Raw genomic sequence first — 26061 nt, 5'->3', positions numbered from 1 at the left:
CTAAAAGCTTTTAGTAATATAAAATCATAAATGTGTGCATATACTTATGTAGAGACATATAAACACATATATACATACATCTACACCTGTGTGATATGTATCTATGTATGCGCACCTATCCATATCTATATCCATATATCTTATTCCAGATAAGTGAATTTAAAGTAAAACCCTTGCATTCTTCTCTCCCTGCCTCCCTCCCTCCCTTCCTTCCTTTCTTTCTGTTCTTTCCTTCCTTCCTTCCTTCCTTTCTTTCTTTTCTTCCTTTCTATTCCTTTCTTTTTTTCCTTTCTATTCCTTCCTTCCTTCCTTCCCTCTTTTTTCTTTCCTGGTTATTTTAAATCTTTGACAGTAAAACTTGAGAAATGCAATCCTTGTGCAAAGGAAACCGCATCTGGAGCCCCCTTCCGAGCTCTCGGTCCGTGACTGAGCGTTTTCGGGACATTACGCAGGAGCAGCCACATCCAAACCAGGCGCTGTCCCCCCTAAGCGCGAGCTCAGACTTCTTTGGAACCATGAGCCACCCTGGGAAAGCACTTCGCGCCGAGCCCTCAGTAAATAAGGGATGAAAAGCTGGGCTGTTCTTCTTCAAAGGACGCTTCATTTGGAGGTTCAGAGAGTGCTTCACAGATAGTAATTACGCTGAGCCTCGCCAGACCCTGGGGAGCAGGACACAGGTCAGGGCTCTGCCGTTTCCCAGCGGGTAAAACACGACGCGGAGTCGAGGACTGTACAAAAACAGGTGGGAGAAAGGAGCTTCTCTTCTCCCCTTGGCAATCACATACACTCAGGATTTTCCCTCGGCACACCTCCCCCTCCCCCCACCTTAACCCGGGCACTTCCGCGCTCCCCCGGCCTGTGCATTCCCCCTGAACCCCGCGAGGGCTAGGCGCTAGGAGTAGTGCGGGGGCGGGGGAGCGCTTCCCCAGCCGCCCCGGAGCCGCGAGCCCGGACCTGTCCCGGCTCGACCTGCCCTAGCTCAGTCTCGCGGGATTCCTTAGCTCTCGCGCCCCGTGTGGCTCCCGGATCCCGGCAACTATCCAGAGCCATTTGCTCCCGCCGCAGGGACCCGAGGGAAGGGTGGCGGCAGCGGCGACGACGGAGGAGGTGATAGCGGCGCTGGCGCTAGTGCTAGCGCTGCTCAGAAGTTCCCTCCAGGTAAAGAGGTGGCCGTCGTGGTCCAGGCCATCCCGCGCGCGACGGACTAGGGTTCCTTCACTGAGCGAGCTGAGCACCCATAGGGTTGCTAGCTGCCTGAAGGAGTGGGGGAGGGGGAGGTTGTCCAGGTAACGGGGAGCGCCTGCTGAGGGGCTGCACGCGCCGGAAGAGGAGGGGGTGGTGCTCTCCGCCTCTTGGAGAGCCTCGTCCTGGTCCTCCTGCGCTGGAGGGGCCCCGAGCGCATTGCGGCTACAGGTGCTTGTGGGTGGCGGCTGCGGTCATTTGTCCGCTCCCGCTGAAACTTCCTCCCGAAGTTGGAAGCCGAATCCCCTAAGCCACTTTCCGGGTTAACTCGCGGAAACCGCCCACCGGAGCGTGGGAGAAGACTGCGGGCCGGGGCAGGGACAGGTGCCCAGCTCGCGGCCGGGGGGACAGCTCTCCACGGGGTTGGGCTGGCTAGTCCGCCCGTGAAGGGGCTTTATTTCAGTGATTTGTGGTGGGTGGCGGAGCTGGAGCTGCTTTTTTTTTTTCTTTTTAAAAATTTTTATCAGATTGTTAGTCCCTCATTCCTGCCAGTTTTGGAGGGCAGGAGAGCGGCTGGAGAGTATGCTGAAATTATCCTCCAGATGTGGGTTAGCAGGATCATCTTTTTAGACCTGGAAAGGAGCCTGAAAGTCATCAATTTCCTTATTTTACAAATGAAATTAAAACTGAGAGGAAAATTACAGGCTAGAGGTCCTCACAGGTGGCAGAGAGGTCCAGAGCTGAGAGTTTAACCTCCATCCCTTGACGCCAGTTCCTTCTGTGCGGTGCATGGAGCCGTGCTAAAGGAATCCGAGAAAGTTCGCAGATTTAGGGATCTGAAGTCCAGAATCTTATTCCAGACGGTCTTATTTAGTAACTGCGATCCTTGAACTTCTCTGGGCTACAGTTTTAGCTTTTATTAAACAAGGCAGTTGCGCTAAATGCTCTCTATGGTCTTGCAAGCTACAATAATTCTATTCCTTTGTGATTCATTTTTACCAGCATTCTTCTCCCCATCCCTACCTCCCTGCTTTAGCACTTGCGTGCTTGTGTGTATAGAATGTGCAGCACAATAATACGGATTTTATGAGTGCTTCTTAAAATAATGGAAATGTGACTTTCTACTTAAATTGTAAATGAAAATATTTTAAACTCGATTCACCTTGATATTTGTGTCAGAATTTAAAATTGTGACTGACGTTGATGATGTGTCCTTGCTTGGTTTTACAGTTAAAAATAAGGAAGTAAATTTCAATAAAACAACCTCCTAGAGAATGGTGAAATAACGAAAAGAGCAATCTGAATTACCTTTTGTGATGTTGCTTAACAAAGTCGAAATAACAGCCTTCCAGATCATGTGGTGAAATGAGAAATTTGAAGAAAATGGAAGCATTCATGTTTTTTGTGATGTGTGTAATGCTGCCCTTCATAAGAGGGCACAGTTTTTTTACCTGTGAACCAGTTACTGTTCCCAAATGTGTGAAAATGACCTACAATATGACATTTTTCCCTAACTTGATGGGACATTATGACCAGTCTATTGCTGCAGTGGAAATGGAGGTGAGTTGTTCTTTCTTTAATGTTCTGATAGTAAACTACAGGTAAAACTTTATTTACTCAGTAGATAGATGTACTTCTCAAGTTGTGTATGTCAAATAATTTAATTACATGTGGAAAGTTAGCTTATTTAAATTAATTCTATGGGTAAGTCTTTTATGAACTTAAGAATTTTTCCTTAAATTAATCTTTTTAAAAACATTTAATCTTTAAATATATGATTTGCTTAAAATGGAAGTACACTTGTACAGAATTATAGCAATGAGCAATTTTGAAATGTCTTGTAGTTAGTAATTAATATCTAGTTATCTAAATGGAATATGATTTTCCCCAAATTTTATACTAAATTTTTTTTTACCTCAATAAAATGTCATTTCATTTCTAATGATGACACTTTCAGAAAATCCTTCATACTTGTTTGAATAATAATGTAAACAGTATAAAGAAATAGTTTAACCTAAATTCTCATATTAAATCACAAGATATTACATTTAACAGTCTCATTTCTCTAAACAAAGGAGTTTTTCTCTTTCAAGACTTGGCTCAACTGCCACTTTCTACATGAAGTCTCTCCTGATTCCTTGAACTGTTAGTGCACTCCATTCACAAACTACCTGATAGAGAAGAGGGATGCATGTTAAGTACTAGCACTACTAAGTGCTTTTTGCAAATATTTTCTCACATGTTACCCTGCAAAGTAGATGCTATTATTATTCCCATTTTACATTTGAGGAAATTGAACAGATTAAGTGAGTCACTCAGTTAGTGATTGTCTGAGACCAGATTTCAACTCAGGTGTTTAGAGACCTAGCATTCTCCATCCATTGTACCACCTATTTACTCTGTGTGTGTGTGTGTGTGTGTGTGTGTGTGTGTGTGTGTGTGTGTGTGTATATACATATATATATATATATATATTCTATACTTATATTTGTCTATGTTGTATATATATGTATATATATATATATATATATATATATATATATATATTCTATACTTATATTTGTCTATGTTGTCTTTTCCGTTAGAATGTAAGCTCCTTGAGGGGATGGAAAGATTCATTTTGGTCTTTATATTCCCAGATTTAGCAGAATCCCTAACACAAAGTAAACATTTAATAAATGTTTATTGACATATTTGTGTGTGAACAATACTTTTTTTTTTTTTTCTTTTTTGGATCTTTGATTTCTTAAGTTAAGGAGCTCCTGTTGAAAGTTTTCTTTAACAGTGCAGGTCAGCACCTGCTTTGCAATTTTTAGTCTAAGAGATTTACCTCCAACTCAGAAAGAGTTTAAGTGACTGGCACAACAAAATTATGTCATAGCAAATCTGTCGAAGGTGAGATCTGAACACAATCTTGATTCAGAAGCCTTTTCTCTAGCCATTAGGCTCTGTTGTCTCTTGAATATGTGTATATTCCTACTTATTTGAGTGATGAGTTGAACAATATGAAGAATAGTTCAATCTAAATTTAAAATTAAATTATGAGGTGAGTTTAGTTTAGGCGAATCTATATAACTTCAAAACTTGATTCAAGTACTATCTTTTCCATGAAGCTTTTCCTGATTGAGAAAATAGATATGTATGTATAATATATATATATATTTATAATATATATGCAATTTGTCTATCACTAGCCAGCCATTTATTGTTCTTTATGATGGTGAGAAAATAGGATTGAATGATTGGTAGAACTCTGGGAGCTTTGGTTTTACTTCAGGTTAAACTGTGCATAAATGTTGCTAATATACGTAAATTATGGGGCCAAAAAGAAGAAAGAAAAAGGTGCAAGTCGGGAGAAAGAGAAAACCAAACCTACCTCAAAGTTGGGGGGGGATTAAGGAAAGATACCTTTTGGTGTGGGACTTGTAGTAACAATTATTGCCTTTGGTGCTACTCATTATTACCTACCTCTTATTTAGAGATATGCAAATGTAGGTAGGTTGAGGGAATAAAGAGTTACCTGTAGCAGCTGGTACTTGCCCTACTATACAGATCTACAAAGCTGATCTAACTTACGTTGGAAGACAGCTCTATTTATCATTTTTATTTAGAAAGCAGCGTAGTTTAAAAAAGTTTTTCTCTAGGGAAAGTCACCAAGAATGGAAATACTATATTGAACTTCATTTATGCAAAGAATAGTTCTTAGCCTACTTGTATAGAAGAGCTATTCAAAGTATTTTTACAGTACACTACAAATTAAATACTTGTAGACTTTAAGGTGTGTTTTTAACTAGTGCATTGCAACATGAAAGATTTCAGTTTCTTAAATAGGATGCCTTCAGTAATATGCATTTCATTCTTAGTTATATGTTCTATAATCTTTATATCATGTCTTTATATGAAAACTAAACTTTCATAGTATCTTTAGGCATTTTTGATATCTTATTTCTTAAGAATCAAATATATTTACCTAAAATGTTTGATCAATTGGCACTATATAAATAGTTCATCCTTTCATGAGATAAATTTGAATGCTCACTTTGATGATGTGACATTCAGCTATTTAGACAGTTATCTTTTCCTTGGAAAAATATTTTAAAGGATATGTAAGGGATATATAATAACCACAATAATAAAGTAATAGGAGCTAGTCTTTGTGGAATACTCCTTTACTATTTATATCTAGCATTAAAACTTCTTTGTGTAATGTTATTGAATCTTTTGCTATTTAAAAAAACCCCAGCACCAATCGTTTTAGCAAATTTCAGGGGCTATAGAAAGGTCACTTCTTTTCTGTTTAATAATTGAATATTAACCATATTAATTGCCCTTACTATTTGAGTTGTATTGCTTCATTTTATACTTTTCTGAATTTAAAGGGGAAAAAGAAAAAATCAAGTGGGCCACCTGCTCCTTTTCTAGCTACTCAGAGAGACAAGGGGTGTAAATGGTGTAAAGAACTTTTTTTTTTTTTAAACAAGTTTTCATTAGACTTTTTGTTTCCACAAAAGTTTTATATGGAATTGTATAAGGCATGCTTTTGCATGACTGCCTAAAGACAAAGCAGGAAATACTTAGAATAACAGATTTTTAGGGATTAAAGATCTATTAGAGGTTAAGTTGTCTAATCCTGTACTTGTATACAGAATTGCCAATAAATGATCATCAAACCTCCATTTAAATACTATTGAGTGATGAGGAACTTATTACCTCATGATGCACCATATTGCATTTTTTGTATAGGTTTAGTTACTAAAATATTTAGCTTTTTTTTTTTTTTTTTAAGATTGTTGTCTAGTCATGTCTACTCCATTTTATATTTGCGTAGTTGATTTTTAAATACTAAAGTATAGGACATTGTATATCTTTGTATTATATTTTATCTTTTAGTTTTAGTTTATTTTCACCTATTGATTTTTTACAATATCCTAATACTGTCATTTACTGTACTAATTATATATCCCAACTTTGTTTTATCTCCTAATATGAAATGCAGACATTCTTTTTCGAGTAACTTATAAATATTAATGGAGCAGGTTACAATGATGTTTATATTTTTCCCACTGTGCTTTGTAATTTCTTGTCCATTCCTTTATTAAAGGGCTTTAGCCCTTTTTAATTTTTTTTAAATGGATGTTTAGTCATCAACTACGAAGTCATACTTGTATGTTGCACTGTGGAGTTAGGGTGCTCCTGGTTTTGTGTGTGTGTGTGTGTGTGTGTGTGTGTGTGTGTGTGTGTGTGTGTTTTTAAGCTTTTCCAGCAGAATTTAAGCACTAGTGGATTCTACCTAAACTGGAATGTTTTCATATATGGCTCAGTGATCAATTATGTGTTGTCGGAAGGACTAAACTATTTTGGGGTTTAGTGAGGCTCATCACCAGATTGGCTATGGGGTGATGAAATTTGACCACAACAGAGATTGAAGCCTGTACCCAGTGGAAGGGAGTATTCATTGTTATGAAGCCATGGCTTTTTGAAGTGTTGGAAAACTTTTTAGAATGAATTGACCTTTATAGTAGGAACAGACCTTCAAAATTGTCTAAGTATTATGTCTTTTATGGGAGCAGTTTCCATTACCCTGTATTCCCAAACCTTATTATGTGGTGTCTGTTTCATTTTATCTTTCCTGACTGTATCAGATGAGCCCGAAGTATTATTACAGATTCAAATTGAGATGTGTTAATTTAAGTTTTTGCTAGCTTTAAATCTTCTGGCTGTTAAATAGTCAGTTTATTTGTAATGATTTTTGTTTGTTCCCTTTTTTAAACTTTTTTTTGCACCTTCTATTTAAAGTCCATATCTAAATAAAATTTCAATATTATCAGGAAAAAGGTACTACTGTCTCAACCATTCAGTTGAGAACATTCTTTCTAATAATTCTTGTCCATACCTTTATTCTCCAAATCAAATGATTATATCTAGATTGTTGTAGACATTTCCTTAAGTTATAATGAACTGTGCAATTTAATGTTGTGTTCTTCTTTACTCCTATTCCAACCTCAAATGAGGTTGTCAAACTGTATTCAGAGTCCTTCTTGACCAGCTTTTAAGTATTTGACATAGAGAGGTTATTATTTAGTTATTTGATTGAATCATGGGATTTTTGGCTTCAAGTCAGTTTCTTTGTTCAAATAATGACACTTCCCTTTCAGCTCAGACAGGATGCATGGTCCAGTAATGTTGAGTTACTAACCTTTAGTGACATATCCTTTTTGGCAATATTATTTTAGTGAAAATATAGTTTATGTTATTTTTAATAGCCTAGGTATGACATCTAGTTAATACTGAATTTCTGACATATAAATGAGGATTATGGAATTATAGATTTAGAGCTGGAGGAGACCTTCATTCTGCAGATTTTGCAGAAACAGATAAATAGGTGAAATGATTTATTTAGGGTCACACAGCAATTGAACATTAAAAAGTAACATTTGACAGTTCTTCCAAGCTAAAGTCAGCACCATGGCCACTAACAGTCATTAAAATGTTAGGATAAAAAGGTCATTTAGGTTTATTTCTTCTAGGAATTCAGTGGGTAAGAAATAAGTATTAAGGCTTCCAATTTGCTATTAGAAGTCTCCCAAACTTGCATTATAAAGAATTAATATGTGCTTTCATTGTACAATTTGACTTTTAAAAGCTATTTTGCACAGGCTAAGTGAAAAACAAATGGCTGCTAGTTTTCCATTGTGTCCAGTAGAGCATTGTTTCTCAACTTCTGAGGCTAGCCTCCCTAGGGAAATTATGATCTCTTCCGGAAAAGGCTGAAACTAGTGTAGGAAAAATGGAAACAGGAACATTTTTTTTTCTTGCTGAATTGCTTTTATATAAGTCTGGGCAAAAGTAAAACTATGTATTGTGTTAGGAACAGCATGTGGTAACTCTACTTCTGTTGAATTCTAAAGGGAAATGAATAAAAAAACCTTCCTTTTCCTTTCCACCTGTTAATATGTTTTACAGAAACAATGTATTGTTTCCATATCCATGTCCATTTTTATAAAGGGGTAGGGGAAGAAATGATAATTAGACAAAAAATCTGTTTCTATTGGGCAGCTATTCTTAAGTATTTATAAGTTGCTTTATTATGAAAGCTAATGGATTCAACTCCTATTGCCAGCTCTCCTAATCTTCCCCCCAAAGCTTTCATACCCAGTAACAAAATTTCAATCTCTAGCTCCTTTAAGGCATACCTGAGATACTACATCATAAAAGGGCCTCTCTTGACTCCTGAAGTCTCCTCCCAAATTAATAGTGTTTCCTCTCACCAAATTTCTTCTTTTTCACTTTGTATAATATTCTTTGTGTTTGGGCAGCTGGGTGAAGAAGTGAAGTCAGGAAGGTGAATCTTACTAGCTGTATGATCCTGGAAAAGTAACTTATTCCTGTTTGCCTCAGTTTCTTCATCTGTAAAATGAGCTATAAAAAGATACTTACTGGAGGTAGACAACTCCTGTATCTTTGCCAAGAAAACCCCAAATAGGGTTACAAGGAATTGAATATAATTAAAAAATGATTGAACATTTTCCTTTGAAGTAATTCATATTGATATGATATATTAAGACTTTCTGCAAGGTACTGTGCTAGGTGTTAAGCATACAGAGATGATAAATAGCACCTTCCCTAATATTAAAGAATTTATAACCTAATATGTAAACAAAGAAGTGAGATAGTAGATGAATATATGAAAGACAAATTGAAAGAGTAAGACAAGTGCTAGAAGGAAATAAGACAGAAAGATCATTTCACTTGTGTTGGACCAGACTTCATGGAGAAGTAGTATATGAACTGGCTATGGAGTGATTTTTTTGTCAGTGATTATAATTCCATGTGCCAATTCTTCATGGAAACATTCCAATTATATCACAACAGAAATATCCCTGAATTTTAAAGATAAGAACAATTCTGGAGATGGGTGGGTGGAAAATAATGAGTGACAGGCGAATTTACTCATTTCTTATTTTATCTGTTAAAGAGAAATGATCTTTGGATCAAAAAGAAAAAAATAAGTAGTAAGAAATTGATACTCAAGATAAGTACAGAATTAATAAGAGAGAATTTTAAATCACTAGATCCAAATGAACTAAAACCCAGAATGCTGAAAGAATCATCTGTTAACCAGATTTGATGCTGTTTTCCATCTCTGCATCTTCACAATTTATCTCCCATTCCTGAAATGTATTCCTTATTTGTTTTAATTTGAATGTCATTTCTGTTAAAAAGCCTTCCTTCATTTCTCCAATTGTTAATATGCTCTCCTTCAATTTTCTTTGTGCTACTCTAATTTGTGTTTTTTTATTTAAAATTTATTTTTTATTAATTTTTATAATTATAACTTTTTTAACAGTACATATGCATAGGTTTTTTTTTTTTTTGGTTTTTTTTTTTAACAACATTATCCCTTGTACTCCCTTCTGTTCTGAATTTTTCCTCTCCTTCCCTCTACCCCCTCCCCTAGATGGCAGGCATTCCCATACATATTAAATATCTTATAGTATTTCCTAGGTACAATATATATGTGCAGAACCGAATTTTGTTGTTGTTGTTGTTGCAAAGGAAGAATTGTATTCGGAAGGTAAAAATAATCTGGGAAGAAAAAAAAAATGCTCACACTTTACACTAATTTCCCAGCGTTCCTTTTCTGGATGTAGCTGATTCTGTCCATCATTGATCAATTGGAATTGGATTAGCTCTTCTCTATGTTGAAGATATCCACTTCCATCAGAATACATCCTCATACAGTATCATTGTTGAAGTGTATAATGATCTCCTAGTTCTGCTCGTTTCACTCAGCATCAGTTGATGTAAGTCTTTCCAAGCCTCTCTGTATTCCTCCTGTTGGTCATTTCTTACAGAACAATAATATTCCATAACATTCATATATCATAATTTACCCAACCATTCTCCAATTGATGGACATCCATTCATTTTCCAGTTTCTAGCCATTACAAAAAGGGCTGCCACAAACATTTTGGCCCCTATAGGTCCCTTTCCCTTCTTTAGTATTTCCTTGGGATATAAGCCCAGTGTGCTACTCTAATTTGTATACATATTCTGTTCTAGTAGAATGTAAGTTCCTTGAAAGCAGAAACTTTTTGGGTTTTATTTATTTATTTATTTTGTCCTCATATCCTCAGTGCCTCCCATCAGGCCTTGTACTTAGTATTTATTAAATGTTGCATCAGATATGTTGAAACAGAGCTTGATTTTGTATTTCATAAATTTGTCAATCTGTGTGACTGAACATATAATTTGTTAAGTAAATCAACTGACTGTCTTATTTTCTCAAAAATTTCATCTGTACAAGATCTCAAATATTTTATGAAAACAAAAATATTAGCATAAAGGTCAGTGATGTTAACTTATAATTCAGTTGCCTATTTTTGTCATTACTATTCTTGATCTTTTATGTTCTTTAATATTCCTTCTCCTCTAAGAGTTCTTGAAAATGGGTTCTTGTTTCTTTAAAATTGTCACCAAATCTCACAGGAGGAATCTCCAAGCAGTTTAGTCCAATTTTTATCTGATTAAGTATCTCCTATGTAACAGTCTTCAGCAAGTAGCCATCTAGCCTTTTCTTCAAGACCTCTTTTGTGTTCTAGCTTGGATTTAGAGATGTTTATTTGCTTGACTCTAGGTACTTTTTTCATCTTCACTTTATTGAGTGTCATTGCCTTATTGTACACATATTAAGGACTGAGAGATTTTAGAGTGTAGATGTGATTTTACACACCATGAAGATAAGAATCACTTGTTTTGACACATTGGCAGAGTTCTTTCATTTCACATTTTTTGGTTGCCTTCCTAGTTAAATTGTTAAAAGCTTTCAGGATGATTTGACTTAGGTCTTACTAAGCTTTTAGAAGACATTTTTTTATATGCTATTTTTGTTGTTTTATGAAGCAATGCTTTTCTTAATATTCCATCTTCTTTTACTTAGATACATAAATGTGTGTATATGCATGCAGTATATTTCCATATTCTGTACAATTTAAAAATATAAATCTATTATCACATTTTGATACAACAGATACTTCCCATTATATACCATAATATCCTTTTTTAAAAGCTAAATTCCCAGAGAAAATAATTTGTGTATTATTAATAGATTGAAGAAATGTGTCCTCTAAATTTGAGAGAACAATGCTAACATTGCTTTTCTATTTTAAAACAATTTTGTTATCTCTTAGTTTAGTGTGGAAAAAAATATGGCCTGGTCATGAAGAGAAATTGAAAGGTAACTAGGATATGACTTATGCTTCATTGCTATCCTTATAATCACAGGAAAATGTGAAGAACATCACAGCTAAATGAACAGGCTTATTTTAGCTGATTTTTAGGAAGATGTAGACAAAAGTGTCATAAAATGTCTGGATTATGATCCACATCATTATAAGAAGTATCTACACTGAAATTCCTTACCTTTAAATTATTAGAATAATGGTGATTTTATTTACATTGTTACAGGGAGTTTGCATGTTCTTTTGGTTCTATATTTCTTGTTCTCTATTATTACATAAAACTCTCTTAGTATGTCTAAATTCTTCATGTTCCATAATTTTTCATCAATTTCCTATAATATTATTTCCAACTTTTAGTTAGAACAAATAATGCTGCTGGTGAAATTTTTACCCATGTAGGACTTTTCTTACTGAATTACCTATTAGAAATATTCTCCTATGTTCCAGGATTTCCTCTCTCCTCACAACAGGGACTGATGAGGTTTTCCCTAAATCCTCCAGGGGTAGAAGGGGAAGATTCAGATTATACTTCCCTTAATACAGTTTTCAAGTAGTTCTGCCTGTGTTGACATGCCTTCTTGGTTACCTAAGGACGGAAGGCCCTTCCCCTTAAAGGATCAGTGTCCTTTAGACTTGGTGGATGTTACAGCATATGGAGAAAGGGGGCAAGTTATCAGAAATTAAGTGCTGTTAAATCCTTGTTATACCAGAGCTAGTAAACCTTTTGTTAATTTTACAGTGACAGAGTCATAGAATCAAAATGGTTCCTTAGCAAATCCCACTTGAGGCATTTCTAGGTCAAGCATATGAACGTTTAGTTTAGTATCTTTTCTGCCATAATTCCAAATTCTTTTTTGGAGTGGTTGTATCAAGTCATAGCTCCAGCAATAATTACTTCAACAATGAGTTTCCCCATCTTTTTATTTTATTTTTTTATTATAGTTTTTTATTTACAAGATATATGCATGGGTAATTTTTCAACATTGACAATTGCAAAACCTTTTGTTCCAGTTTTTCCCCTCCTTCCCCCCACTCCCTTCCCTAGATGACCAATACATGTTAAATATGTTAAAGTATAAGTTAAATACTATATATATATACATACACACACACATATATATATATACATATATATATATATACACATACACACACACACACACATATATATATATATATATATATACACATACACACCCACATATATATACATATATGTATACACACACATGTCAATAGAATCGGACTTTGAAGTAGTGTACAATTAACCTGTGAAGGAAAGAAAAAATGAAGGCGGATAAAAATAGAGGGATTGTTTCCCCATCTTTTTAAAAGCAGTTTTGCTAGGTTGGTAGTATAAAGTAATATCTTAGTGTTGTTTTAATTTACTTTTCATTTGTATCACTATTTTACTTATTTCCATTTTAAATTAGATAAGTAAAATTGGTATGTGACAGTACATAACATAATAAAATAAAATGATCTTCTGTGAATCTGAAGTTCTCTATTATGTATAACACTTTTGAAAACATAATAAATTCAGCATGTAACTTTTAAAGTTATCTAACTCATTTTCCATTTATACAATTTTATCAGTGCCTTATTCTTACATTACAAGTATTTACTCCTGTTTCAGGAAAAGTAACTTTTAGCTAAGTAAAACTAATAATATATTGGCCTAATATGAAAGTTAATGTAATATTTCACATCTATAACATTCTTTCTCTGTTTTTAAGACATTAATAGAAATATATTTTTTTCTTCTCACTCCTTATTTCACTGGGGAAAAAATAGAAAGATTTCTTATGACACAGTTAGCAAAACAAATTTTCTCAGTGGCTTTCTCTCTGCCCCACTCAAACATACATATATCTCATTCTTCACCTTACATCCATTATCTCTCTATAATAGAAATATTTCATTATCAATTTTCTGGAATCATGAATGATCAATACATTGATTGTAATTCCTGTAGCTTTTGTAGTTGTTTGGTTTTATGGTATTGTCATGTAGACTGTTCTCCTCTTTCTACTCATTTCATTCTTTGTTAATTTATAAAACTACTCAGAATTGTTTGTTTTTAATAACTTTTTGGGGGGGCAAGGCAACCGGGGTTAAGTGACTTGCTCAGGGTCACACATCTAATAAGTGTCAAGTGTCTGAGGTCATATTTGAACTTAGGTCCTCCTGACTTCAGGACCAGTGCTCTATTCACTGCACCACCTAGCTGCTTCCCCCTTTTAAAAATAATATTTATGTTATAGTATAAATGTTTCAGTTTCTGTTCATTTTATTCTGGATTATTTCACATAAATTTTTGTATATATTTTCTTTTTTCTTAAATCAGAATAGTATTTTATCACAATTATATACCACTACTTATTCAGCCATTCCTTAGTGGTTAGATATCCTCGTAGTTTCCAGGAATTTTTAATACCACAGAAATTGTTATAAATATTTTTGTACATAATTTTCCTCTTTCTTTGATTTTTTTGGAGGGGGATGGGAAATAGGAAATAGGCCTAGCAATAGTATAGCTGGATTAAAGGAATTTTTGTGTATGCCTTCAGATTGCTTTCCAGAAAGATTGTACTCACTGACAGGGTTGCCAGTAATGCATCAATGTGCTCCTTTTCCTACATTGATTGTTTTCCTCTGATAATTGTAATTTCCTTTTTCTGTCATCTTTGCCACTCTGGGTGTGACATAATCTGTGCATCTTTTTGGACTTCCTTTGGTTCTTATCTTTAGATTTTTTTTAAAGGTGCTTCAGTGACCCTTTTAATTTTATTTATTATCTACTGCATTTCTATTGACCCTTGCTTTTCTATTTGGCTCCATCATTGAAAAGAAGAAAAAAATGAAAACAAATCTTTTTAAAATATGCATAATCAAAAGATTTTCACATTAACTGTATCAGAAATATATATCATTTTTCTGTTTCTTGAATCCCTTTACTTTTTGTCATAAATTGAGAAGAAAACTTCATCAGTCTCTCTCCTGAATTATAGTTGGTTAGAGTCCTCAAGCCTTTCAAAGTTATTTTCCCTTATAATATTATTGTATAAATTGTTTTCCTGATTCTGTTTATTTTTCTTTGAATCTCTTTATACAGGTTTTCCTAGGGTTTTTGAAATAGTACTTTTGGTAATTTTTCATGGTACAAAAATAGTCCCATTACATTCATAGATTATAATTTGTTTAGCCATTCCCCCATCTGATGGATACTCACTTGGTTTCTGATTCTTTACTACCACTAAAGATCTCTAAATATTTTTGTACTATAATTGCATTCTCTTGCTCTCTCTCTGGGCTATATACTTAGTAACAATATTGCTGGGTCAGAGTATGACAATATAGGGACATTAAAAATTACTTTTAAGAATGGCGAATCCATATCATTTCCTCTAACAGTATGTTAATATGCTTTTTCCTGCAGTTCCTCCATCAGTTTTCATTTTTTTTTTTTAAGATTTTTAACAATCAGGTGGATGTGACATGAAACTCCAAAATAGCTTTTGTTTATATTTCTTGAATTTTTAATGACATGAAACTTTTTTTTTTTTTTTTTTTTTTAAAACATCGCTGTTAATGGCTTACATGCGTTCCTTTGAAAATTGCCTGTTTTATATCCTTTGACCATTTATCTGTTGAGGAATAGTTCTTTTAAAAACTTTTTTCATTACATATCTCACATTACATATGTCAAAAAAATTGTCATTAAAAAAAAATCTTGTGTCCTAATTTCTCTTCATTTCTCCTGTCTTTTCTTTCCTCTTGAGAAGACAAGCACTTTGATTTTGAATATAGGTGTGAGGTCATTAAAATTCAGTTTTAAAAGTTTCACTTTGCATTTATAACTCATCATTTCCCTCTCTGGAGGTGAATAGAATTTTTCATCATGGATCATTTGGAATTGTCTTGCACTATTGTCTTGATCAGAGTAACAGTCTTTCATAGATGATTATTCTTACAATATTGTTATTATTGTGTACAATGTTTTAGAGTATGCACAATTTAATAGCCTTTTGGAAGTAGTTCCAAATTATTCTCCAGAATGGCTCGACTAGTTCATAATATCATAAATGATACATTAATGTCCCAGTTTTTCCACATCCCGCCAAGCATTTGTCATGTTCCTTTTCTGTCATGTTATTCAATCTAATAAGTGTGAGGTGTTATCTCAGAATTGTTTTAATTTGGAGCATTTTTTCATGTGACTATTGATAGTTTTGATTTCTTTTGAAAACTGCCTGTTCATATCCTTTGATTGTCAAGTATGGAGTGGCTCTTATTTTAGAAATTTGCATCAGTTTCCTATATATTTGAGGAATAAAGTCTTTATCAGAGAAATTTGTTGTAATAACCCCCCCCCCCCCAGTTTCTTGTTTTCTAATTTTGCCTACTTAATTTCATGTAATCAAAATTGTCTTTTTTTTAAACTTCTTGTAATCCCCTTTATCTCTTGTTTGGTCATAAACTCTTATCTATAGATCTGACAGTTATATTTTCCCATGCTCCCCTGATTTACTTATGCTATTACCCTTTATATCTAAATCTTTTATCTATTTTGGTATATGGTGAGAGATGATATTCTATATCTAGTTTCTTCCAAACTATTTTTGAGTTTGGCAAATGTTGAGTTCTTACCCCCAAAGCTTGAATCTTTGGATTTATCAAATACTGGATTACTATGGTCATATACTGTTGTGCATTGTATACCTAATCTAGTCCATTGATCCACCATTCTATCTCTTAGCCAGTATCAGGTTGTTTTGATAATTACTTTCATTTAAGATAGTTTGAAATCTGGAACTGTTAAGCTGCCTTCCTTCACATTTTAAAAATTAATTCTCTTGAAATTCTTGACCTTTTGTTGTTCCAGATGACTTGTTACTATTTTTTTCTAGCTCTATAAAATAATTTCTTGATAGTTTGATTGGTATGACATTGAATAAACAAGTTAGCTTGGTAAGAATTATCATTTTATTATAATGGCACAGCCTACCCATGAGCAATTAATATTTCTCCTGTTATTTCATTTGTGTGAAAAGTATTTTGTCATGATGTTCATATAGTATCAGAATTTATCTTAGCAGGTAGATTCCCAGCATTTTATATTGTCTGTAGTTTTTTTAATGGAATTTCTCTTTCTGTTTCTTCCTGCTAAGTTTTGTTGGTAGTACAGGGAATGACTCTTAAAAGTTTAAATCAGTTACTTTTTAATCAGATTTTAGTTGGAAAAATTTGCTGCAGAGGTTTCCCTCTCAGTTACCTCTTTTTTTCCCCTCTAATTTTAACTACATTGGTTTTGTTTTTTTTGCAAAAACTTTAAAATTTTATGTAATCAAAATTGTTTATTTTCTGTGAACTTCTCTATCCCTTATTTGGTTATGCTGTCTTCCCTATCCATAAATCCTAGAATGTTCTTTCTTTGCCCTTCTAATTTGTTTGCCATGTTCCTTTTCATGTATTTACTTGAAGCTGGATGGTACAAGATGTTGATTTATATCTAATATTTAAGTATATACATACTATATACAAGAAAACTTTCTGGTTTTCCCAACAGTTTTTGTCATATAGTGAGTCCTTATCCAACAAGGGTCTTTGGATTTACCAAGCATTATGTAATTTGCTTCTATGTTGTATATGTCATGTTCTAAATTTTTTTTTAACCTCTTGCTAAATCTTTTAAATTGGAAATATGGCTAGGTTTTTTGACTTCTATTTTTTTCATTATTCCCATTAATATTCTTGATATTTTGTTCATTGTATAGCCAATTTGATTTGTTCTTTCTTCTGAGTATTAGTATGGTATTTCATCATTGTCATTTTTTAAAAATGAAATTTCTCTTGTGTTCTTGATGTGTTTTTCACTGTATACATTCTTCAGATATGTTTTTAAATTCCTTTTAAGATTTTATTGTTTTCAAAGGCCTATTAGTAAATATCATTTTTATTATGTTGTGTTCAGTAAAGATGTAGTTAGTATTTGTTTTTCTACATTTGTTTGTGATGTTGTTTTGAACCAGTGTGCAGATTTTGTAAGGGAGCCAGGAATGTCTGAGAAATACATGAACTCCTTTCTGTTACCATTTAGTAATCACCAGGGATCAATCTTCTTTCACTTTTCTAATGTTTTATTCAGGTACTTCTTTTTTTCTTTGTTTTTTATTATCTTTTTTTTTTCAGATTCATTTAGATTTGAAAAAGACATATTAAGTTTTACCATATATTTTTCCTTATAGTTCCAATAATTTTTTGTTAAGTGTTTAGATACTAAATTGATCAGTAAATATTTTTAAGTATTGATAGTGATTCATTATACCCAAATGAATGCAGAATTTCAGATAATAGCAAAGAGAGAGAAGGTTTTCTTAAGTGAGCAATGTGAAGAAATACCAGGAAATAATAGAATGGGAAAGATGAGAGATCTCATTAAGGAAATTAGAGATATCAATGAAACATTTCATGCAAAAATGGCCATGATAAAAAAAAAAAGTGGTAGAGACTTAACAGAAGCAAAAGAGTTTATGAAAAAGTATATAAGAATATATAGAAGAATTATGTGAGAAAGATCTTCATGTCATGGGTAACCACAATGATCTAGAGCAAGACTTTCTGGAGAATTAATGGAGGTGATGAAATTCTAGCTGAGCTGTTTGAAATCCTAAAAAAATGATGCTGTTAAAGTACTTTAATCAATATGCCAGCAAATTTGGAAAACTCATCAATGGCCACTGAATTGGCACAGATCAGTTTATGTCCCAATCCTGAAGAAGAGCAAAGAATGTTCAAATTACCAAACAATTGAACTTATTTCATGCTTCAACAAGATAATACTTAAGATTCTGCAAGCTAGGCTTCAGTTACATGAGTAGAAACAATTATCAGAAAGGCAGGTTTTTCAGAGAGGCAAAAAAGTAGAGACCAAATTGTCAATATTTGCTGAATTATGGGGAAAGTTAAGAGTTTAAAAAAAAAAAAAAACATCTACTTCTGACTCATTCAGAAAGCCCCTGACTGCATAGCTCACAACAAAATGTAGCTGTTCCTCAAAGAGACAGAAGTAACAGATTACTTTATTGTGTCCTGTGAGGAACTTGTATTCAATTCAAGAAACAACAGAACTGAAAATGGAATAACTGTTTGGTTTAAGATTGGGAAAGGAGTACAACAGGGCAGGCAGTATATTGTCATCTTATTTATTTAATTTCCATGTAAAGTATATCATATGAAATTCCAGGTTGAATGAATCAAAAACTGGAATTAAGATTGCCAGGAGACAGATATGCAATAATACCACTCTGTAGAAAGTGAAGAATCAAGAATCAAGAAGACAAGGGTGAAAGATGAAAATGTAAAAGTTGATTTGAAGCTTAACATTAAAAAAAATTAACTAAGATCATGGTAATAGATCCCATCACGTCTGTCAATTAGAATGAAAAGAAAGTGTCCGATTTTTTTTTCTTGTGCCCAAAGATCATGCAGACAACAATTGCAACCATGAAATTAGAAGATGCTTACTCCTTGGAAGAAAAACTATGGCAGTTTTGGACAACATGCTAAAAAGCAGAAACTTCACCCTACTGATGAAGGGTATATATAGTCAAAACTGGTTTTTCCAGTATGTGTGGCTATAATAGTTGGACAGTAAGGAAAGCTGAGTGCCCGGAATTGGTGCTTTTAAATTGTGGTGTTAGAGAATGAATACTTTTGAGAATTCCTTGGATTGCAAGATGATTGAATCAGTCAATATTTAAGGAAATTAATTCAGACCATTCATTGGAAGGCTAAAAAACAAAACAAAACAAAACAAAAAGAACCTGACCTTGGAAAAGATTGAAGGCAAAAGGAGAAGGTGGCAGCAATGAACATGAACTCAAACATGCTTTGGGAGACAATGGAGAATAAAAGGGACTATTGTATCATGTCCATGAGATCAAGAAAAGTCAGACTGAACAACTAAATAGCAATAATTATCTTTATAAAGTTCTGAGAGGGTAGTTGTTTCTTCCACTCCATCTAATTGATCAAAAATGTGTGTTTCTTTCTTCATGTTGTCCCCTGTATTTGCATTTCAAAGTGGCCTCTTTTTTTCTTTATCAAGTATAGAAATACCATATTTAACCAAAGTTCCATTTTTTTTCCCTTCCTTTAGGAGCCTATTTTGTTTTCTTATATAGATTATTCATGCCTAAGTCTTTTATCTTTTCAAGATAGGATTTTGTTTTTTTCCTTTTTTATATTGTGAGAATTGTTCCTAGAATATACTAATGAGCCATATTCATGGCTTTCAAAGCTCTGGTAAGTCACATGACTTTACTGGGAGTTTTCTTTTAGGAGATAATCATTAGATTCTTTCTGTTTTCACTTTGCTCTCTGCTTCTATGAGATTTGGACAGTTTTTTTTTTTCTTCCCTCCCCCACTGCATCATTTCTTGAAATAGTATATTCAGAATTTTTTTTTTAATTATGATTTTCAGATAATCTTTTGATTCTTAGATTAACTGCTTTTCAGCAATTTTGCAGGTCAGTTGCTTTACAATATGTACTTTGCCTTTTTTTAAAAAATATTTTTATTTTGTTTTTATGTTTCCTCTTTCATTTTTTTATTTTGAATTTTCAGAATGTAGACTTATTAGGTAAGGTTTACCATTAAGATATGAATACTCTGTAATTATTCCCTCCATAATCATTACACTTTTTATCCCTTATTTATTTCTTCCAGGTACTTTTGTAATCCTTATGGTTTGGACTTCCTTTGCTCTGAGATTCTATTTGGACTTAAGGAGTTATTCTCTTCTGGGTTTATCCTTAAGTGTTTCTCAATTCATTTTATTTCTTCATTGTATTGAACATTCTCTTCTATTTACTCTTGTCTACAACCTTAACTTTTGGATTGCTGGCTTGTGCTTGTTCCTGTACTGGATAATATTGATAGATCCTGCTTGATTTTAAATTTCCTGGCTAATTAATTATGCTCTGCTTTACATAGGAATTTTTTTCACCTGTCCTCTTGCTGGGGTTCAGGCCTAAGTTGCCTAGTTGGTAGATTTGGCAAGGACTTCCAGGAATGGTGCCTGGATACAAAGTCCTTGAATCTTGCTCGGGCTGAGGCTCCTGAGTTTTCATGTAATGGATACTAGTATGTCCCTGGCTCCTGCTGTAACTAAGATCTCTGATTTCTTAGGATCACTTGAAACTTATCTGGCCTTGTATTTTGCCCCAAGTTACCTTGTTTTGGTCACAATTCTGGCCTCGTCTTCATGATAGAACCATTATTTTTTTCTTTATCTTTTATTAAAGCTTTTTATTTTAAAAACACATACGTGAATAATTTTCAACATTTACCTTTGCAAGATCTTGTGTTCCAAATTTTTCCCTCCCTTTCCCCTACTCCCCTAGATGGCAAGTAATCCAATATATATGTTAAACAGGTGCAGTTCTTCTATACATATTTCCACAAATATCATGCTGCACTAGAAAAATCAGACCAAAAAGAAAAAAAATGAGAAATAAATGAAAGCAAACAATAATAAAGAATGAAAATACTATGTTGTGATCCACTCAGTTTCCATAATCCTCTCTCTGGGTGTAGATGACTTCCTTCATCACACGACCATTGGAACTGGCCTAAATCATCTCATTTTTGAAAAGAGCCACAGCCATCACAGTTGATGATTGTATAATTTTGCTGTTGCTGTGTACAATGATCTCCTGGTTCTGAGCACTTTACTTGGCATCAGTTGATAGAGCCATTCTACTTCAGACTATGCCTCCACCCATCTATTGTCTTTGCTCTGGACTTCCAAGTGTACTGGTAGTCTATGTTTGTAATCCTGGATAGGAAAGAAGAATTTATAACTAATTCTCTAAGATTTTTTTTTTCTATTTTCCTTCTGATGGATTTTTAGAGCTTTTATGAACTATTTATGGAGCATTTTAGGCTTCTTTAGGTCCTAACATACCATCATTTCTCCAGAATCCTCTTAATTGCATTTACCTTATTAGTAATTTTGAAAAATGTTTTTGAATTTTTTTTTGTGTAAAGTTGTTATGACCTTTGTGACAACTTTTGGGGAATGCTTTTAATTTTATAGATATGTGTCAATTCTCTATTTGAACATCATATTCTTATTAGAGATAATCAGTGTCAAAACTTTTTTTTCCTAATGTTTATTTTTTTATTCTAAATATATTAGTTTTCTTTGTGTAAAACTTTAAAATTTTTATTATGAAACTTGCCTGTTTTGTCATTTTTGGCAGTTTCTATTTTTTATTACAAATTAATTCCTTCATAATTTTGAAATATACAGTTTCTGATTTTACTCTGGCCACTTTGAACTGTGGGGATATAAATATCTTTTTTTTTTTTTTTTTTACTAAATGTCCTTTAAGTTTTACCAAGGGCTTGTTGAATAGAGTACCTTTTCCCTGGTAACTTGTGATGATGGGGTTGTTGAACAAAGGTCATATCCTATGTGTTCATTTCTAGGTACGATATGTTCTATTTATTGATTTTTTTTTACTTATTTTTAAATTCAGAATTAGGTTTAAAATATTTAAAATTTTGTTATTATTTTAAAGAGAACTTATTTTCCAATCTTTTTCTCAAGGTTTTTTTTTTTTTTTTTTTTTTTAGCAAATATGCAAGAAAGTTGGTGGTTTTGTAGGGTTTTTTTTGGTATCCTGCCATTTTGCTGGTTATTAATTATCTCAGTTAATTTTTTCATAGTTTCTCTGATCATATGAGGATATAGCCAGGGGAATATCTAGAATTAGATATGAATCTGTACTATTTAATCTTTATATTGACTTGGATAAAAAGATAAACAGCATGCTTATTAAATTTTCAGATAATATAAAACTGGAAAAGATTGCTAGGATACTGGATGGCAGAGTTAGAATTCTAAAAAGCCCTTGATCAAGTTTAGGACATTGAGCCAAATCAATTAAGATGAAATTTAATAGGATTAAATGAAGTCTTATTTTTGGATTCAGAAAATCTACAGGTATATTAGGAGAGACTCAAGCAAGGATGCCAATGGTCTCTGCTTTTGCTTGACAATGTGAGAGATACTAGCTGTAGCATCTCAGAAAAGTTTTTAAAAAGTTAACAATAAACATAAACAAGAGAAATAATATGAAAATGAACAATGATCTAAGAACTAGAAGCAAATAATTACAGAATTTCAAAACTGGACTTCAATGATCATTTGGCCATCTATCTTGTACAGCTTTTATTTGAAGATTTCCAAGGAACAGCAAAACTGCTACTTCTTGAATAGCCAATTACATTTTGGCTTAGCTCTGATTATTAACAAAAGTAGAGACACAATAGGCATTCTTGCTTTACCTGGGAAAGGTTATGTTTTTCTAACAAATAATTATAGGTTTTGTTTTTAGATACACTATTTTAATCATAATAAAAGAATGTCTTTTTATTCCTAATCTTGTTTTGTCTCTAGTTTGTTCCCCAAACTAGAGAATTGGAATTATGTTTGTCTCAGAAAATATTAATGTGCATTCTATTTTTGCAAATAGTTTTAAAAATTTTATTTATTTAGTATTTTTTCCCAGTTACATTCAAAACAATTTTTTTATATTTGTTTTTAAGATTTTTGAGTTCTAGTCTCTCTCCCTTATTTCCACCCACTTTTAAGAAACCACATGGAAAATTATGCAAAATATGGTCATCCCAGAACATTGCTATTACTTTATATACAGTATTTCACTTTGTTCATGGAGGACTCTCCAGGTTTTTGGATTTTCTCTTAAGAGCATCCTGCTCATGATTTTCCAGAGAATAATAATATTCCTTCAGAGAAACTTGCTTCAATTTTCTTTTTACAATTACCATCACTAATTGTATTTTCCTCCATTTATTCTATCTCTCCTTTTGCCCTATCCCTCCTCAAAAGTGTTTTTTTTACTACTTCCCCCCCATATGCCTCTATTTTATCTCCCCCCCCCACCATTTCTCATATCCCATTCCCCTCCTGTTCTCCTGCAGGGTAAGTAGACGCCTCCATTCCTATTGAATATGTTATTTCCTATTTGAGCCAATTCTGAGAAGAGTAAGGTTCATTTCCCTTTTCCTCCTCCTCTTTCCCCTCACTTTAAAAGTTTTTTCTTGCCTCTTTTTATGACAGATAATTTGCACCATTCTACTTTTTCCTTTTCCCAGTACATTTCCTCTCTCACCCTTTAATTTCATACTTTAAAAAAGAAAAAAGATATCCCTTCATATTCAGTTCACATTTGTGCCCCTCTGTCTATATATGCTCCTCCTAACTGTCACAATAATGAGAATTATAATGAGTTTCAAATATCATCCTCCCATGTAGAATGTAAACAGATGAACCTTATTAAATTTCTTGTGATATCAGTTTCCTGATTTGTGCTTCTTTGGTGTCTTATATTTGAAAATCAAATTTTCTATTCAACTTTGGTCCTTTCATCATGAATGCTTGAAAACCCTGAGTTTCACTCAATGACCACATTTTTTTCTGAGGGATTATATTCAGTTTTGCTGCGTGGGTGATTTTTTTTTTTTGTTGTTGCATCCTGGCTCCATTGCTCTCTGGAATATCATATTCTAAACTCTCTGGTCCTTTGATGTAGAAGCTGCTAGATCTTGTGTTATTCTGATTGTAGCTCCACTATACTTGAATTGTTTCTTTCTGGATACTTGCAATATTTTCTCTTTGCCCTGGGAGTTCTGGGAGTTTTTATTTTGGGATCTCTTTCAGGAGGTGATTGGTGGATTCTTTCAATTTCTATTTTACCCTCTGGTTCTAGAATATCAGGACAGTCTTCTTTGATAATTTCCTGAAAGATGATGTTCAGGCTCTTTTTTTGATCATCACTTTCAAGTAGACCAATAATTTTAAAATTATTTCTCCTGGATTTATTTTTCAGATCAGTTGTTTTTCCAATGAGATGTTTCATATTTTTTTCCTATTTTTTGATTTTTTGGTTTTGCTTTATTATACCTTGATTTTTTATAAAGTCATTTTCTTTCATTTGCTGAATTCTATTTTTAAGAAATTATTTTCCTCAGTGAGTTTTTGTACCTCCTTTCCCAACTGACCAATTTTGCTTTTTAAGGCATTATTCTCATTAGCTTTTTGTACTTTTTTTTTGCACCTCTCAATCATTTCCCAAATTTTTTTTTCTATCTCTATCTCATTTACTTGATTTTCAAACTCCTTTTTGAGATTTTTCCATGGCCTGAGCCCACTTCCTATTTTTCTTGGAGGCTTTGGATATAGGAGCTTTAACTTTGTTATCTTTTGAGGATGTTTTGATCCTCTTTGTCATCATAATAACTTTCAATGGTTAGAATTTTTTTTTTGTTTTCTACTCATTTTCCTAGTCTATTACTGTACTTTTGACTCTTTATTCAAGTAGGAATCTATTTCCAGGGTGGAAGGTGCATTGTCCCAAACTACCGAGGTTTTCTGTAGCTGTTTTCATAAATCCTTCTAGGAATCTGACTACAAGCACTCTTTTCTGCACAGTTTGATAACTTTTTGAGCATAGTTCCAAATTGTTCTTCAGAATGGTTGGATCCATTCACAATTCCACCAACAATGTATCAATGTCCCAGTTTTCCCACATCCCCTCCAACATTTATCATTATAGTTTCCTGTCATTTTAGCCAATATGACAGGTGTGTAGTGGTATCTTAAAGTTGTCTTAATTTGCATTTCTCTGATCAATAGTAATTTGGAGCACCTTTTCATATGGCTACAAATTGTTGTGATTCCCAAGCCACCTGCCAGTAGCTGCTGCTGGAGGTTTAACTCAGATCTATAGAATGGATCTCTTCATGATGATGATATAAGGAGAGTGAGAGAGGCAGTTGTGTTCTCTGACCTCTGACCTCTCTCCTCTTCCCTCTTGCCTTCAATTTATTTCATTCTCAATCCATAAGGAACATCTTCAAAGCTGCTTTGCAACTCCTTCAAGTTTAATTATTCACAGCTGTAATGTTCTGATCGTCTCTCAGTTGTAATCCTTTTCTGGGAGGAGGTTTCTTTTCTGTATAATCTTTTCCTCTATGAGCAGGTTTCTTGGGAGGCTTCTGGAGCTTCCAGCCAGCCTCTTCTTCTTCCTGAATCCTGGCTCTGAATCTCCTCCAGCTCTTTGTCCTTCCCCAGTCCAGACTGCTCTCCAGGCTCAATGTTGCTTCTTTTTATCCTCCCAGAGAATGGGTGTGGGATAATGCAAGGGCTTCTGGGAAGAACCACTTCAACCAATGAGCTTGCTTCTCTTAGAATTCCTAAGGTGTAAACTCCCTTTAAATGCCCAAACCAAAGGTCTGAGCCAGAGAACTGTCAAGGCAACCTGAGTTCTCACCTTGTAATTGTCCAGACAACCTGAATTCTCACCTAGTAATCCTAACACTTCCCCCTTTCTTTTGATTTAGAACATAGGATAGTCGTGACCTTGAAACATAAATCTATCAATATGGGAGGTATTACATATAATTACATAAATTACGTAAGCACATAGTAACATAGTAACATAGTACCATAATACATGTAGTATGTATGTAACAAATAACATGATCAAATAATCATAAATTGAGAATTTATAAATGTCCATAAGTCCATTGTCCATTAGCCTC

At 33.7% G+C, this 26061-nt stretch overlaps 1 protein-coding gene across 3 annotated transcripts in view; it reads left to right on the top strand.

Annotated features, from left to right (window-relative positions):
• The first annotated feature begins 503 nt into the window (after positions 1 to 503).
• FZD6 (frizzled class receptor 6) overlaps positions 504 to 26061 on the top strand; it is a 61915-nt gene continuing 36357 nt past the window's right edge. The window contains exons 1-2 of one of the 3 annotated variants that reach the window (XM_074267663.1): positions 504 to 742; positions 2413 to 2742. In XM_074267663.1, coding sequence (XP_074123764.1) covers positions 2548 to 2742 — 195 coding nt within the window. In that variant the 5' untranslated portion in view covers positions 504 to 742; positions 2413 to 2547. Of the gene's footprint in view, positions 743 to 968; positions 1159 to 1289; positions 1414 to 2412; positions 2743 to 26061 lie in introns of those variants that run through there. The other 2 variants (XM_074267646.1, XM_074267654.1) reach the window with 2 other exon arrangements.

The sequence above is a fragment of the Sminthopsis crassicaudata genome, chromosome 1 (genome assembly GCF_048593235.1).
Source record: "Sminthopsis crassicaudata isolate SCR6 chromosome 1, ASM4859323v1, whole genome shotgun sequence".
Taxonomy (NCBI): Eukaryota; Metazoa; Chordata; class Mammalia; order Dasyuromorphia; family Dasyuridae; genus Sminthopsis; species Sminthopsis crassicaudata.
This window is presented reverse-complemented; position numbering and strand designations above follow the sequence as displayed.